At 45.1% G+C, this 17,628-nt stretch overlaps 1 protein-coding gene across 1 annotated transcript in view; it reads left to right on the forward strand.

Moving 5' to 3' along the window:
- The first annotated feature begins 1,109 nt into the window (after nt 1-1,109).
- The window catches only part of SLC12A4 (solute carrier family 12 member 4), a 62,563-nt gene continuing 46,044 nt past the window's right edge, over nt 1,110-17,628 (forward strand). The window contains exon 1 of the mRNA XM_081015814.1: nt 1,110-1,386. Within this exon, the coding sequence (XP_080871940.1) occupies nt 1,233-1,386 (154 nt within the window). The 5' untranslated portion in view covers nt 1,110-1,232. The remainder of the gene's footprint in view (nt 1,387-17,628) is intronic.

Consider the following 17,628-nt stretch of genomic DNA (forward strand, 5'->3'; position numbering starts at 1 on the left):
GACAATGTATTCTAGGAAGTCTGCTGCAACCCATCACTTAAAACTTCTTCGGTGGTGGCTGTCGCCCTTTGGGTCTGGTGGGGCACAAAGCAAGGTCAGTGGTAGGTGGAGTCAAAGCTAATGCCAGGCAAAGCCAGAGCCCATGACAGGCAGCGCCAACTAAGGCAAGATTTGACCCACTCTCCACCCTGCTGAGTTCTAATAGGGGAACACGGAGACTAAAAGAGGAGGCAGCTGATGGTGAGGGTTATCCTCTGGACAGGTCATAAGTTGTAAGTCCGGCAGGCTTGGGGGAATCAAGACTAAGGTTGGTGGGACAGCACCTCCTTTTCCCTAATGGACCAGCCTCCACTGAATTCTTTTTAGACCAGGCTCTCCCAATCTGGTGCCTCCCAGATGTTTTCGACTACAGCTCCCATCAGCCCCAGCAAGCACTGGCTGGGGCTGATGGGAGTTGTAGTCAAAAAATCTCTGTGTTGGGGGGGTACTAGTTAAGACTCTGGACTTAATGGTCTTTCTGGGCCCCTCTTCAGCTGGTAAAGTGCATTATTTCACAATGTGGCAAGCCAGCCCTGCTGTATTTGGGGGGGGGGGGTCAGCCTCCTGCACATCCTGCTGTGTGGGGGCCTTGACCTCTGCCCCAAAGCCTAAGGGCACAACCGTTGCAATCCGGATCGGGGGCAGGAAATCTGTGGCCATCTCCAGCTGGTGTAGGACTTCCATTTCCCATTAGCCACAGCCAGCGTGGCCAATGGTCGCAGCTGGTCGGAGGAGGAATCCGACAACATCTAGACGGCCACAGGTTCACACCCCTCATCCCCACGCCAAGCACTTCTCTTTGCCTCTCGTTGAGTGGTCGCGGGCTGGCAGATGGGGTCCTGGCCCCCTTTCTCTTCCCTTTCCCGCAACCCTGCTCCTCCTCTCTGCCCCTCACTCATCCCCCGACAGCGTTTTGCTGGGGGAAACAGAGCCCACCCCCGGGGCGTGGTGAATGCCCCCCCCCCCGTGATCCCAGCTTCTTTTTTTGCAGCCTGGAGGGGGGAATGGGTGGAGTCGACGAGCCGGGTTTCCTGAGAGGAAGTGACCCAAGGCTGCTGGAATGCCAGCCTGGCCCCGCGGCGGGTGCTGCTGCTGCGCGCCTCTTTCTCTCTCCGCTGCGCCCCGCCTGCTCCTGAGAAGCCCCACCGGAGGCAGAGGCGGAGGGAGCGGTGGGCCGCGGCGTGGCCGAGACGATGCCGCACTTCACCGTCGTGCCGGTGGAGGACAAGCACCGGACGGACTACGACAACTTGGAAGGACTCAGCTGGGTGGATTACAGCGAGCCCGGCGACGGGGCGCGCCGCGCTTCCCACCAGCGCGATGCCTACGACACGGTCAGCTCCGACGGTGAGTGGAGGGAAAGTTGGGCCGACGGCTGCAAAGTTGGCTGGCGTGTTGTGGGTGTGTGCGTGGCGGCGGCGGCGGCCTCTCCCTCCCCTTCCCTCCAGTCGCCTTTCTCTCTCTCTAGACATCGCTTTTGTGTCCCGTTACTTCTGGTGGGAGGGAGCAGGTGGAGCTCGCGGAGAAAAGGCCCCTGAGCATGCGAAGAGTTCCAGAGCCGCTCTTCACCAAGGCTGAGGAGAGAGACGTTTCTCAGGGCGTGTGCAGAGTAACGGAGGGATGTCTCTGAGCATGTGGAGAGTGGTGGGAGCTTTGTGTTCTCAGCTCTTCAGCGACTGCCGGGAAGGGAACTGCAGTGTGGGGCTCTTCAGGTGTTTCTGGATTCCTGATAGGCATTGGCAGTCTAAAAACATCTGGAGGGGCCATACGTTCCTGATCCCTGCGGAGGAGAAAATGTGTGTCTCGTGAGTGTGTGCAGAATGGCAGTGAGATGCCTTTGCCTTGTAGCTAACTCCTAGGTCTAATCTGTGCCATTGTTGTTGTTTAGTCGTTTAGTCGTGTCCAACTCTTCGTGACCCCATGGACCAGAGCACACCAGGCACTCCTGTCTTCAATCTGTGCCATACAGACCCTTTTTCTTTTGACCACCCTGGACAATTGGGCATCATCGGCAAACTTGACCTCCCTCTCTGTTCACCCTTCATGCTAGGTTGTTTATGATCAAGTTAAGAAGGCTATTATTTTTATTATTAGACTTTTAGACCACTCTTCATCCTACAATCTCAGAGCATTGTAGAAACAACAGAAGACAAATGACAAAGGAGCATGTTCAGAGAGGGTCAGTAAGGATGGCGAGTGGCCTGGAAAGCAGGTCCTATGAGGAAGGATTGGAAAAGCTGGGTATGTTCAGCCTAGCTCAGAGAAGGTCTAGAGCAGGGTTTCCCAAACTTGGGTCTCCAGCTGTTTTTGAACTGCAGTTCCCATCATCCCTGACCACTGGTCTTGCTAGCTAGGGATGATGGGAGTTGTAGTCCAAAAACAGCTGGAGACCCAAGTTTGGGAAACACTGGGCTAGAGGAAGGCATGATAGCTGTCCTTGAATATCTGAAGGGTTGTTCAGCATATGCAGGAACAGGCTGGTTCCCTGTAGCTCCAGGATGCTGCACTAGATGGACTTTAGACCTGATGCGGCAGGGCTTCTTGTAATGCTCTTATCTGTTGTGGTTAATAGATATCTGCTGGTAGACATATGCTTGGCAGAAGGCAGGAAAGTGACAGGATGAAAAAGCCAACTAAATATTTGTACCTTCCAAGAGAGGAGGAGTTTTAGCTCACACATCTTAACACTGAGCCTTGTGTGACAAGTCACCTCCCACTTCCACACACCTGTGTCAAAGCAGGTTTGGCCCTCCAGATGTTGTTGGACTCCACCTGGCCATATAAAATCATGCTTTGGGTGGACCTGGTCCTATAAATATTGAAGTAGATAAAATGTGCCTATTATATCTGTATCCTGCTCTTCTCCTCTGCCCTATCCAGGATGCCCAGAGTGGTGTTCTCTTGCAACACTGAGGTAGGCATAGTGACACACTGTAGGGGAGGCCAGGCCACTTGGCAGCTTTCTAGACAACCAGGGATTTGAACTCTGGTTTCTCATTTCCAGTGTAGTTTAACAACCAGTCACTCTTCCCAGGGAACTCTGAGGGGATTGTAGCTCTATGGGGGGAACAGGAGTCTCCTAACAGTTCTCAGCATCCTTAACAAACTACAGTTCCCTGGATTCTATGGGGGAAGCCATGACTGTTTATAGTGCTATGATGCTGGTCTAAATGCAAAGGGCAGATGTGGCCTTATTTCCAGACCAAACAGAATCTGGCATCTCTTTCTTGAAATGAAGCACTGATCTGATGGGCTATGCAGTTCCTTTCTGTCTGCTCTTCTTTACTATACAGTTCCGTTAATCTGTAATGTTCCACAAAGTTTCACTCCTTAAAATGAAGAACAGCTGGGATGTGTACAAATATGAGAAATGAAAGCTTCAATCCTAAAAACACCAGAGAGTCAGCCTAGTTGAACACTCAGTGGGACTTACATTTTGTGGAAATGCTTCCCAGGTTAAAAAAAAAGAAGCCAGGGGAACTGCTAACTATTTTGGAGACTCCTAAATCTAAAAAGGCCCTGTGTATACCAGAGGGGGTTTACTTCTAAAGTTCCTCCCCACCCTCCCATTCTTCTGATTCTGCCTTCTCCATGGAAATAGCCAAAAGGCTCAAAGTTCTTTCACCCACCCTGCCACTTCAATTCACATTTTCATGAATAGGGAGCCTGTTGATGTTGGAGTGGAAAAGCCACATTAGTCATAAGGCCTCAGCCCTTTTTTTCAGATGCAGACGGTGGCTTAGCCTTAGGAAATGATCTCAGGAACTCTTCCCTAATAGGGTGGCACTGTCTTATTACAGGGAAATGCAATGGAATGGTTACAGCTGTCTTCTCCACCCTGATGTCCTCCGAGTCCATTGGCCATGCTGGCTAGAGCTGATGAGAGTTGTAGTCCAAAGCATTCAGAGGACCGCAAGGGTGGTGAAGGTTGGTTTTATATGACCAGTGTTACTATCTTAATCATTGGGAGTCAGAAAGAAATACTTTCTTGTTTCAGACACCTGTTTAAAATGGTGATTTTTGGTATGCATTGATTTAAATGTCATGCAGCTCCAGGGAGTCTTCATGAGGTGGATCTTCTGCAACCAAACCAATCATGGTTCAGAGTAGGGTTCAGGAGTGGAGCTGCTTTGATTGATTTAATTGGCTAATGATATTCACCTAAAGTCGGGTGTGAGAGAGCTCAGTCCTCTAGGCTGCTCAGCTGCATTTGATGCTGTAAATCAGGCTTGCAGGATCTATGTTGTAGTCTTTTACTAGGACACCAGGGGCCACCAATCAGAACCAGGTGCAAAATGAGTCCAGTTAGTGCACTTGGGGCCATGCAGTGGAGTGACCTGCATTTAGAGCAGCGGTGTCTAATGGGCAAGATGAGCGTAAGAACTTAATCTTGTAACCTTTGATTTGGGTAGCCTTTTTTACTGGGTGTTAACAGGGGTTAGAATGTTGGGATAAGGATTTGGGTTCAGATTTTCCCACATGGCCATGAAGTTTGTTGTGTGAGCATTGGTCTGCAAAACACTCACAGCCTAATCTACTTCAACATTTTTTTTTTACTTAGGTTTTATTGCGCAACATATATTGTAAATCTGTTTGAGACTTTTTAGTATAAAGTAATATCCAAGTCTAATACTATTGCAAATTGTTTTAGGACATTATTATAATTGTGGGAACCAATTTATCAGTTCAGTAAACCAAACTCAGGGTTGTGGTCAGCTAAGTCCTACTCAGAGTTGTAGACCCAGTAAAATTAATCAACCCAAGTTAGTTGTTTCCAACTTTTCTGGATCTATTCTGAGCAGAACTATTGTTGAGTACCTAAGTAACCAGTCAGTCAGTCAGTCAGTCAAGGTGGAGCTATAAGGAGAACCATGCACGCTGCCTTAGGAAGATAGGAAGTTGCCTTACACTGATTGAGACCATTGGTCCATCTAGCTCCATATTGTCTACACTAATTGGCAGTGGCTCCCCAGAGTTTCAGACAGGAGCTTCTCCCAGCTCTGCCTGGAGATGCTGGGGATTGAGCCTCCAACCTTCTGAACTGTGGTCCTTCCTACAGTCTTAAGCTCCTTGGAAGAATAAGTGCAATAATTTATTTTTAAAGAAATGTTTGGGGTTATATCTAAAGGTTGTCCTTAAGGTTCAATTTATGCAAGACTCTCTGCCACTGGTCTTCTGGCAGTCTTAGCTCAACTCAGCTGGTTTCTTATTTAGCTTGGTGCCGTCAGACATTTGGTTTGGATGCAGATCAGCAGAACATAAGTGTGCCCATTTGCTGAAGCTTGGGCGGTGGTAGCCTTTTCAACAATTACTTGGTAAACTGCAAAGTTGGAACCATTTAGTCGAAGGCTGCTCACTACAGGCCTAGTGAGCGGCTATTTTAATGGGTGGAGGAAACATCAGGGAACTGCTTCAGCTTGTTTTTAAAAGTCAGGCTGTCCAGGATTTTTTTAAAAGCAACAATGACAGATCATGTTTTAAAAGCACTTGTGTGAAATTCTGAGGCTGCAGAAGGGTTGGCAGTTCTAAAAATATATATTTAGTTATTTGTTATTTTTATTTTTCCTGTGCTCAAGATTTCAGCCTGTGATGCTGCAAGTTCCTGTTCAGATTTATATGAACATTTGACTTACACAACTTCAGAGTATTTGCTTCATCTGGCCCATGACTTTTCTGCTATTTAGCCTATTTAGCAACGGATCTCCAATGAAAGGGCTGTGACGCAGTGGTGGAGCATCTGTTTTGACTGCAGCAGGCCTCAGGTTCAATCCCCAGCATCTCATAAGAACATAAAAAAGCCTGCTGGATCAGGCCAGTGGTCCATCTAGTCCAGCATCCTGCTCTCACAGGGGCCAACCAGATGCCTGTGGGATGCATGCAATCAGGACCTGAGAGCAAGAGCATTCTCCTCCTCTGGCGGTTTCCAGCAGAGCCATTCCCCATCAGTGTAAATGGTACTGAGCTAGATGGACCAATGATCTGATCCAGCATGTGGTTGATTCCTATGTTCTTCGGTCTCGATCAAAGTTGTTTTTGCATAATAAACTGTTCCACTCTTCAGCCCCTGCAACCTATAATAGTGTTGTGAGATCATGAACGATCCATGGGGAATTGGATCTTCAGCAGTAGTCTTATGTCGGTTTCACCCTCCTCTGCCGAGTCTGGTTGCTGCTGTGGAGCAGTCTACTTCCTGCCTTCACCCTCTCTGCCCACACCTGGTACATTTGCCTTAAACACTGGGGTGAAAAAAGCCATTCAGGTGTTCATAGAATCAAAGAATTGTAGAGTTGGAAGGGAAACCCAAGGGTCATCTTGTCCAACCCCTGTTATGGCATCCTTAACAGATGGCCATCTAACTTTTGCTTAAAAACCTCCAGTGAAGGAGAGTCCACAACATCCTGATGGAGTCCAGTTATTCATTTGTTTGAATAATAATATGGATTTTGCATTTTAAGAAAGTGGGGACTCTGGTGCTAAAGAGAGTGGCTTGGATCTGATGGAGCCCTTCAGCAAACAGAAATGGAAGGACACAGAGCATTTTGAATTATTCCTTCTGTGCCACCACTGGGTGCTGATTTGAAGGGTTCGCCCAGTCCTTTGGAGCAGAGAAGTGGGAGTCAAGGGCTCCTTGTTCCCTGAATGGAACTCTGAAACTACCCCATTGACTTAAATGCTGGGGGGGGGGGTGTTGTAGATAATATAACTGTTTAACCAAGTGCTTTCTCTTTTGTTGACATAAACTTGTGATTCTCTGTTCTTTAAAGTTTAAACTCTCTAATCTCCGGCTGCTGTTTGCTTTTCCTCTTGTGGTCATTTGTGCACTTAGTCCTGCAGAGGTAGAGGGCTTTAAAATACCTAGATTAGACAGAGAGCAGGAATGAGATATAAAACCACTGCGTAAATAACTTGGGGTGTGATCTTGTCATGGTGTTCAGCAGGTCAGATATGGAAGTTTGGCAGATCTGCAAACTCTCAATTCATTTCATTGGCATATTTGCCAGTGATGGCCACGCCAGGCAATCACACCCCATTCATGCCTTGTAGGACTCTTCGCCTTTCGCCATTGTTTATGCACAATGGGTTATTATTTCATAATTTATTTCAGTTGCAGAATTTCCTTGTTGCAGAATTCCAAAAGCAAGCCAAGACCTAGGTTGCTGTTGGAGCTTCTAGTATCCTGTACCAAGGACTGTATCCAGATAAGTTCCACTTAAAGCAGACCCACTGATTTCATTAGTTTCAGTGGGTCCTACTCTGAGTAGAACTAACATTGGGTACAACCCCAGATTTTCATTTTTTTCTTCAGAGTAGGACCTGGGATACCAGGGTTCAGATCCCTACTCAGCCATGAAGCTTACTGGGTGGCTCTGGGCCAGTCACTGCCTCTCAGTCTAACCTACCTCACAGGGTTGTTGTGAGGATAAACTGGAGAGGGAGGGAACCATGTGCGGCCACCTTCAGCTCCTTGGAGTAAATGTGGGATAGAAATGTAATAAAGCAGCCCATTGCTGCAGAGGCCATGGGGCAACGGAAGGAGTATAGGTAAGCTTGGCTGTAGGGTCCCCTGCAACTAGAGTGACCCGGTGTCACTGAAATATTTGCATGTACGTATGTGCCATGTCATTGTTGTCACATATGTACAGCACTAGTTGGGTGCACATAAGTTCCTGATGCTATGAACAATATTTTTGACCAGCGAGAAGGCAAAACAGGCCTAAATGTATGTCAGGCACATCCATGGATGTTCTCCAGTAGTAGATTCAGCGGCAAACTAAAAGTGTGGGGGGGGGCACTTCATTTTCAGTCCCTGTCCTTCCCCCGAAAGGAGTTTACTGGAAAACCTTGGGCCAGCCATTGCCTTCTTCCTTTATTCTACCTCAAAGGCTTGTTGTGATGATAAAATGGGAAGAATCTCATATTTGTTAACCTGAGGTCTTTGAAGATATTTTGGAATGCAGAAATGTGATAAACAAAATTATAAACAATACCAGATGAGAGGGTAATAGTGTGAGTTTGAGTGAGAGGGTAAGCACATAATAATAATAATAATAATAATAGGAAGAAGAAAAAGCTATTTTCTCTATAGGAATTAATTATTGTGTTTATACCCTACCTTTCCTCCAAGAAGCTCAAAGTGGTGTTCATTAGAGTTCTCTTCCTCCCCCATTTTATCCTCACAACAACAACCATGTAAGAAAGGTTAGGCTGCGAGATGGCAACTGGCCCAGGGTCACTAGGGATTTGAGCCCCTGTCTCCCAGGCCTAGTTCAACACCCCCTAACCAATGATACTTACTGCCTCTTACTCACCTTTTGCTATAATAAGGTCTCAGGGTAAGTTGCAATGAAATAATAATACAATACTAAGACAATATTAAGACAATTGCAATGGTTATGTGTCCAAAGAAAAATCGCTGCTATGGGGAGGGAGGGAGCATAGCTCAGTGATAGATCATATAGTTTGCCCCTGGAATCTTCAGTTAAAGGGGTCTTAGGTAGTCAGGAAGACCCTTTTGTGCCAGATGAGCTGGAAAGCAGCTGCCAATCAGCTTAAAGAACACTGCACTAGATGCACAAATCATCTGCTCTGGTGTAAGGCAGCTTCCTATTTCTCTCTGACCCAATCAGGTTTGAGGGTGCTATGGCTGAGCCTAGAGGGTTCCAAAGAGTTCTGTGGTAGTTGTGGAGTGTGAATCGGCTGCTGTTGGTTGGTTAGGTGGTTAGGAAGGCCCAACAGAGACTCCATTTCCTCAGGGTCTTGCAAAAGAACAACGTCAAAAAAAAATTGATGATCTCCTTCTACCGGGCCACAATAGAAAGTGTCCTTTCATACTGTATAACAGTGTGGTACGCTGGTTTGACAGCCACGGACAGGAAGTCCCTACAGAGGGTGGCGAATACAGCACATGACATCATGGGCTGTCCTCAAAGTTTACTAGATGACATTGCGGGAGTCCGCTGCCTCAGGAGAGCGAGGAAAATTCTTAGGGACGACTCACACCCTGACCAGCACTTCTTTAATCTCCTACCTTCGGGCAGGAGATACAGAAGTATAGTCAGCCGCACCAACAGGTTAAAGAACAGGTTTTTATCCATCGGCTGTTGGGCTGCTGAATGGGAAAAAATAGTGGTGTAATTGACTTCTGACAAGCACACAGAGCGCGAACAAGACTGAGTGTATGGGGGGGGGGCTCGTTTAATTTCACTGCACACAGGTGGTGTAGTGACAATAAAGGTTTATTTATTATTATTATTATTATTATTATTATTATTATTTGTTGGCAGAAATTCAGGAGATCATATGAGATACTAAATCTTCGGGTGACTGCTTTAATAAGATTAATGTCAAAAGCTTTCTCCCTGTTGCTGCATGGAAGCCTCTGAAGACAGATGAGGCTTTGTCTCAGCTTGCTACACCTTCAAAGACCCAACTTCTCTGCGTGCGTCAACATTTAACTTTTCTTCTTTCTCCCCCCTGGAGCAATTTATTTCCCTGGTTTGCACCAGTGTGCCTTGTGTTTCTTTGCTCTTTTAAAAATTATTTTCCTCCTGATCTGGGTTGTCAACTATGATGTCTCCCGCCCCTTTGGAGTCTGAAGCAATACAGTCCTTATGCACACTTACCTGTGCATAGGGAGCTGCCATTTTTTGACTGGTTTTGGTAACCAAGTTAAACTTGTGGTTGCCAGGACCTTGGTTCCCCCTGTTGTCACTGGCTTTTTTCTTATACCTCCATGAGAGATCAGGAACAATCTCCTTTCCACCCCAGGTTTCAGTTTGGGGAGGGTGATGGGGAAGGGCCACAGCTTAGTGCTAGAGCATCTGTTTTGCAATCAGAAGTTCCAGGTTCAATCACTGACATCTCTGAGTAGAACTGGGGAGAGACTCCTGTCTAAAACCAATGTCAATCTGTGCAGACAAAACTGATGGTTTAACTCGATATAAGACAGTTTCCTGTGTTCTGGGCTGACTGCTGCACAGCTAGGGTAAGTAAACATTCATAAGGTTGCATTATAAAATGATTAGTTCTCCTCCAGAAAGACAACCAGTGTCATTTTTGTATTTTGCCATCTCAAGTGTGACAAAGCTGCATTTCATGTCCTGCAGAAAGTTGTTTATCTTCCAGTGACTTTTGTTTGTTGATCTGAAACCGCTAATAAGGCAGGCTGTCACTGACCTAGTTTGGGAGTGTGCCACTGTTGACTTTACTGTCTGATTGCCAGGTGCATAAATTCTTTTAGTTTGCAGACATGGCAGCATTAATGTAATCAGATGTAAACCCTCCAAGGTACTGGAGGCTGGCTTTTCCAGTCCAGCAATCAAATGGGTTCTTCTTATATCAATGTCTTTCAATTTAAAAAAAATAATAATCTTATGAACTATGGGTTAGGAATCATGTGAGGAACCATTTTTAACTTTTTAAACATGATGTGTGTAACTTGCTTGGTCACACTTGTTTTGGAAGTAGAGGTTTTAAATACACAGAGCTGAAATGCATCAGAGCTTTGGGAAACTCATCTGGAGGTTGGTTATACTGCGGTGGCTAGCTTGAGGCTGATAATGCCTTTTGCTTGCCTGGTTGGAGAAGGGTGTGTACGTTTGTGTAGAAACTAGCATATTACATTTCTTCCGCCTCATTTCACCACTGTTACGTGCCCCCCAGAAGGCTGCCCACAAGGCAGCCTTCCCTTGGGCAGAAAAGTGTTCTCCACCCCTTCTCTGCACACAGGTTCATGGTATGTACAGATCAATGTCTGGTAGGGTGGGGCCATGCCTGCTGGCCCAGCCTCTGACCTCCTTGTGGCCTGCCTGCCCAGAGCCTAGCAGTAGAGATTGAAAGTTGCTAAGAAAACTGAAAATGGCTGTCCCATCTGGAAATACTCTTGCTCTGGACCCTGGGGTAGGCAGATGAAAGGGAAAGAGGCATATGGTGGGGCTGGATTTCATTGACAGCTTGAAGGGTGCAAACTGATGAGGAAGCTCCCTCATCTTCTGACCTAGCTCTTCTGCCATCTACAGACAGATGTGTGTGGGCAGGCTGTAGCTAACGGATGTTGCGTGTAACATTCTTGGGCTGCTACTGATTCCAAGTTGCATTAGATTATTAGGAACGTAGAAATCTGCCTAATACCGAGTCAGGCCATTGGGCCATATAGCTTTGTGGTATCTTCACTAGCTTTGTGGCAGCAGTTATCCAAGGTTTTGGGAAGAAGTCTTTCTCTGCCCTACCTGGAGATGCCTGGTGTTTGAACAGAAAAACGCATTCTAAAGTAATAATAATAATAAATGTTTATTTTGCATTAAATATAATTAAGTTAAAAATATATATTGATCAATTAATTTGGACATTTTCTTAGCTAGGTCAAAATGTTTTTTTCTCATTTGAACTAACAAATTAATTGACCAGTCATTGCTAGAGCTGCAAAGGCTGGGGGGGGGGGTGGCAGGAGGAATTGCCTATTCCTCCTGCCACTCCTCCCCTAGCCTCCACATCTCTATGCAGCCCTAGTTATTAGTAAAGATTATAATACTATTACTTTGCATTTATAAAGCACTTTCTAATCTTCAAAGTGCTTCATGTTCATCTCCGTAACCCTTTCAACAGCCTTGTGAGGCCTGAGGCAAAGCTGATCCCCCACCCCCCACCTAATTCTCTGAGGCAAGGAAGATCTGGAAAATAGGACTCTAGAAACTAGCCTATTACGTTTGTTCTGGGGGAGGAGGTGGTGGCAAAGTTTTGAAGATCCTGCCTGTCACATCCAAGGGGAGGTGTCATCTTAATTTTCTAATGTCTTCCAACTCAGTCAGGTAAATGAGCAGTCGTAATTATATCTGGACTTTTCAAGTGTATTGGAAGACTTGGAGAAAGGACTTGTGTGATGAGCAAACAGTATTATAAACAGCCTTCCAGGATGTTGTAATTTGCAGCTGGAAGATTGCCTGCTAATGCAGTTGCCTTGTGCTAAGTCTGACCATTGGTTCATATAACTCAGTATTGTTTACACTGACTGGCAGCTGCTCTCCAGGGTTTCAGGCAGGGGACATTCTAGCACCATCTGGAGAAGCTGTGGGTTGAACCTGGGACTTCCTGTGTGCAAAGAAGATGCTCTGCCATTGAGCTACAGCTGTTCCTTGACCATTTTACTGTGTACTGTTCTGGTTGCCTCACCTCAAAAAGGATATTGTAAAGTTGAAAAAGGTTCAGAAAAAGGCAACCAAAATGATGAAGGGGATGGAAGTGACTCCCCTAGGAAGAAACGTTGCAGCATAAGAGGTGACCTCATAGAAGTTTATAAAATTATGTGGATAGAGAACATCTTTTCTTTCTCGCCTAACAGTTAGAACTCATGGACACCCAGTGAAGCTGAATGTTGGAAGATAAAACCAAAGCATTTCTTAGAAAGTGCATAGCTAAACTTTGGAACTTCCTGCCACAGGAGACAGTGATGGTCACCAACCTAGATGGCTTTAAAAGAGGATTAGACCAATTCATGGAGGAGGCTATTGATGACTGCTAGCCATGATGGCCATGCTCTGCCTCTACAGTTGGAGGCAGCAATGCTTCTGAATAACAGTTGCAGGAAGCCACGGGAAAAGGTAGTGCTTTTGTGTTCAGATTCTGCTTGTGGATTTCCCACAGGCATTTGTTTGGCCACTGAGAACAGGATGCTGGACTAGATGGGTCATTGGCCTGGTCCAGAAAGCTCTTAAGTCCTTATATACATCCCTGCAGCTTTTCTCACCAGCTATGGAAAATAAATAGGAACTGTACTCTTGGGGAGCGGGTAGATTCTGAGAAGAAAAATAGAACGAAGAGTTCCTCACATTTATTATTATTATTATTATTATTATTATTATTAATTATTTATTATTCTTATTTATTTATACCCCGCCCATCTGGCTGGTTTCCCCAGCCACTCTGGCTTTGCCATCTCCGATGGATGCTTTTCTGTTTTGTTTTTCCTGTGTCTGGAGGGTGCTCAGTGAAACCACTTTTGTTGGGGAATGTGGTCCTAAAGAGCCATCTACTGTAGTGTGTTCATTGACAAAGTGAAATGTGAACTCTGGGCCTCCTGGTTCACAGCTTGGTTGGTACCCTTGCCTCTCAGCAGCAGTGGCCACTCTTCTACCCTCTGCTGCAAAAAAAAAAAAAGGGAAAAAAGCTACCTGATTACCCTTTAATGAACAGCTTAAACCTGGCTTGTTTGCAGCAGTGAAGCCCCCTGCTAAGTGGAGATTAAGGCCGTTTCCTGATCTCTTGGCCAGCAAAGAAGTCTACCAAAAAAACATACAACCCCTTTGCACTCATTATTTCCTTTTATAAGCAAATGTCACAGAATGGGCGACACTCAGCACAACAGCAGCATAAGAGCTGGTACTGGTAAGTGGTTTCCAAGTTTTGTGTATGTTGGTGGGACTTCTGTGCTTGGAATAAAAAATCTTAAGTGTTTTTACTTGTTGATAATGTTCTCCACCTTAACAGGATAGATTTATTTGCAAGCTGGCAAACCAAGCATTCTGGGTTTTTTTGTAAAGTCTTAAAAGGGGAAAGGCTTGGGGCTCAGTGGTAGAGCACCAGCTCTGCGTACAGAAAGCCCCAGGTTCAATCCCTGGGAAAACCCCTGCCTGGGACCCTGGAGAGCTGCTGCCAGTCAGTGGAGGCGGCACTGAGCTAGATGGATCAATGGCCTGTCTCTGTATAAAGCAGCTTTCTATGTTCCTGTTCAGGGTGTTTGTTCTGTTTATATGTTGGCATGGGCTAGTCATAGTCTTCTACCTGTCAGTTGGGACCCACAGGTGGGTCCTGAGGCCACACCAGGTGGGTTGCAACAAAACTGCCACCACCATGTTGTAATCCAGCTCAGTATGACTGGACCAAACATGAGTGAAATCCTTAATTCTGTTCTAGGAAAATGTGCAGAAATCGAAATTTAAAGCTAGTACTCTGGATAGAAGTTCTCAGCAAAGAAATGGGTTCTGAACACAAAACTGTTGTTACACGTAAAAGTGATCACAAGTGCTTCAGCATGAAGTTCTGAAGTTTTTGAGAAATAAATCGCTGGCATAGGCTTTTTTTATTTGACAACTCATAAATGTGGCTTTTTAAGATTGGCATACCTTATAGATGTGTTCAGTTGCTTTAATGAAAAACCTCAATGCCAGGAAGAAATTTTACAATTTTTGACTGTTAAGATATTGGAGGCATTTAAAAAATGCTGAAACTGATTGAGAGGTTAGTAAGAAAATTCCATTGACATAGTTCCAACTGTTGCACAATTTTTTTAATTATTATTATTTTATAAAGGTCAAACAATAAAAATTGCTTATAGCAAAGGAGTTGTTATGCAATGTGCAAAACAGTAAATTATAAGTTTTGGTTCCTATTTCCACCCAAAATTCTGAGGGTATATAGTGGATACAGTCACTATATGCTGTACACAGTCTCTAGAATTAAGATATGAGTTCCAGAAACAATTCATTGAGCTCTAATGTGACGCAAGTACACTTTCAGTAACTAATATCACTAAAGTGTAGGATTTTGGTTAGTAAATGATACCCAGAATTGGCAACTGATGCTGTCATCTGCTTCCTGCTATTTGGTAACCATGGTAACCCTAATCATCATCATCATCATCATCATCATCATCTAGGAGAAACATGCCCAGGTGTCAGACTGAAACTGTGAGTCTGTCAGTCGCTTCTTGGCTTTTCAGCTAAGATCAAATGTCAGCATCACTGGCTTTCATTTAGTACTAATGCTAAAGCAAAGCTAAGAATAGTGCTTTGTGAGTTGCCATTTTAGAATGAATAGTAATGCATTGCTAGCACTGTTTATAAATCAGGAGTGAAAAAGTACAGTTGGGTCCCATTTTGCAGATTGGGAATCAGAGGTGAGTCTCAAGTCTAGAGCCGTTTAAGACCACTGGGCTAGATGATGAAATGTTCTGGTTTCTGTTGTGTGTGTTCTTATTCTTTGCATGCAGGATGCTTTGTAGGTTGTTGTTGTATTTAAAGGATTTGATTGGGATTGAGGACCTCTAGCCTGCTAGCCTAATTATGTCATATAATTTTCTTTCTTTTTTTTAGTGTGGGATGTCGTATGGGGAATTTGTGTAGTTGGAAAATCTGCTTTTAAAACACCCCAACCGTTTAGTCCAGAGTCTTACAATTACCTAATTCCATACACATGAGCAAAGGAGTCCGAGGTACTCATGTAGGGATTTTTCAAACTTCTGCAGTTACTTCTGCAGATACTTCTGCAGTTTTCAAACGCCCTTCATGCATAGGTTTTATGTGTCTCCTTTTGTCTCCACAAGTAGGCTGGTTCAGGAGTCAATCCTGGAGTTCTCAGTAGTCATGGGGGATTTGAGGGATGTGGCCACCTGCAGTGATATTTCAGGTCCTTCCCTTGATTTATCAGTTTGGACCACCTTCTGGTTAGAGAGGCCCATGCATTCTGCCCCATTCAGTACACTATGAATTTCCATGCCTCAGTCATCATCAGCTCCCCCATTGCTAGCCATATAAACTGGTGAGACCTTTGTAGAAATTTCTGTCCAAGAGGCATAGCTGCTGAAGGAGAAAACTACAATGAGGCTTAGTTTCTCGCAGTGGCCTAAGGCCATTGTGTTTCATGCACATGGAAACCGCCCAATGTAAGTGTTTTCAGGACAAAATGAATGCTCACGGCTGTACTTCTCACATGGCAGGGGATTTAGCTTGCTGCAGGAAACAAGGCCTATGTGATGTGAGGTGTCGTGTGTCTGTCTGTCTGTCTATACATCTGGATGCAAGTCTTGTGTGATCAAAGCCTCACCTCATATTCACATTTCGAAAACAAGGAGTTTGTTTTGCTGAGCTGTGTTAATTCTCCAAGAGGGCTAACTTGTTGAGGCTTGTTGTTGCATAGTTTAAATTGCTGAAATAGGAGCCCAAGAATGTGTTGTGTTAAAGAGAGAGAGAGGCTCCAGCATGTTAATTGCAGTTGCCCTACCCAACATTTGCAAAACTCCTGTTGCTTCTTGGGGAAAATGAGGAGATTGAGTGATGTTTTGGCTAGAGTGGTCCATGCTTCTCCTATAGGTGGGGCTCACAGCAGGCATGCAGTGCCTGTCCCCCTGCCCCCTGCAAAGGCACATTTGTGTTGCATGATGAAACATTGCAGAACCAGCTTCAACATGCTGGCATCACTGAAACCTGGTGGGATAAGTCCCACGATTGGAATGTAATAATGGAGGGATACAATCTATTTCAGAGAAACAGACCAGACAAGAAAGGAGGAGGAGTGGCGTTATATGTCTGGGATGTGTATACCTGTGAAGAGATCCAAGATTTAGAACCTCAAAGCCAAAGTGAGAGCATTTGGGTCAAAATTAAGGGAGAGAAGAATAACAGTGACCTCATTGTGGGAGTTTACTATAGATCCCCAAGCCAAACGGAGGACATAGATGATGCCTTCCTGGAACAGATGGCCAAGCATGCAAAAGGAAGGGAGATAGTAGTAATGGGGGACTTCAATTACCCGGATATTTGTTGGATGTCAAACTCAGCCAAGAGCATAAGGTCAAACAGATTCCTCACTGGCCTTGCAGACAACTTCATTGTCCAGAAAGTGGGAGAAGCAACAAGAGGAACAGCCATTTTAGATCTGGTCCTAACCAATGTTGATGACCTGGTTAGTGGGGTAGAAGTGGAAGGATCATTAGGCGCGAGTGATCATGCTCTTCTGAAGTTTACTATACAGCGGAAAGGAGCAGCCAAGCATACTAGGACTCAATTTCTTGACTTTAAGAAAGCCAACTTCATAAAACTTAGGGAAGTGCTGGGTGAGATCCCATGGACAGTAATACTACAAGGAAAGGGAGTTCATGATGGCTGGGAGTTTGTTAAGAGGGAGATAGTAAAAGCACAACTTCAGGCAATACCAATGAGACGGAAACATGGAAGGTGCCTAAAGAAGCCAGGGTGGCTATCTAAAGAACTTTTAACTGAGTTAAGATTTAAAAAAGATGTGTACAAAAAATGGAAAAGGGGGGAAACCACCAAAGAGGAATTCAAACAAATAGCCAGCACGTGTAGACACAAAGTCAGAAAAGCTGAAGCACAGAATGAACTCAGGCTTGCTAGAGAGGTTAAAAGCAACAAAAAAGGCTTTTATGGGTATGTTCGTAGCAAAAGGAAGAACAAAGAAACAGTGGGGTCACTCAGAGGAGAAGATGGTGAAATGCAAACAGGGGACACAGAAAGGGCTGAACTCCTCAATGCCTTCTTTGCCTCAGTCTTCTCCGATAAAGAAAACAATGTCCGACCTGAAGAATTTGGAGCAAATGATTCAGCAGAGGAAACACAGCCCAGAATAACTAAGGAGATAGTACAAGAATACTTGGCTAGTCTAGATGTATTAAAGTCTCCAGGGCCAGATGAACTGCACCCAAGAGTATTAAAAGAACTGGCAGATGTGATCTCAGAACCACTGGCAGTCATCTTTGAGAATTCCTGGAGAACAGGCGAAGTCCCGGAGGAGGGCAAATGTCCCTATTTTCAAAAAGGGGAAAAGAGAGGACCCAAATAATTACCACCCAGTCAGTCT

The sequence above is a fragment of the Podarcis pityusensis genome (genome assembly GCF_964106645.2).
Source record: "Podarcis pityusensis genome assembly, chromosome: 8".
NCBI lineage: Eukaryota > Metazoa > Chordata > Lepidosauria > Squamata > Lacertidae > Podarcis > Podarcis pityusensis.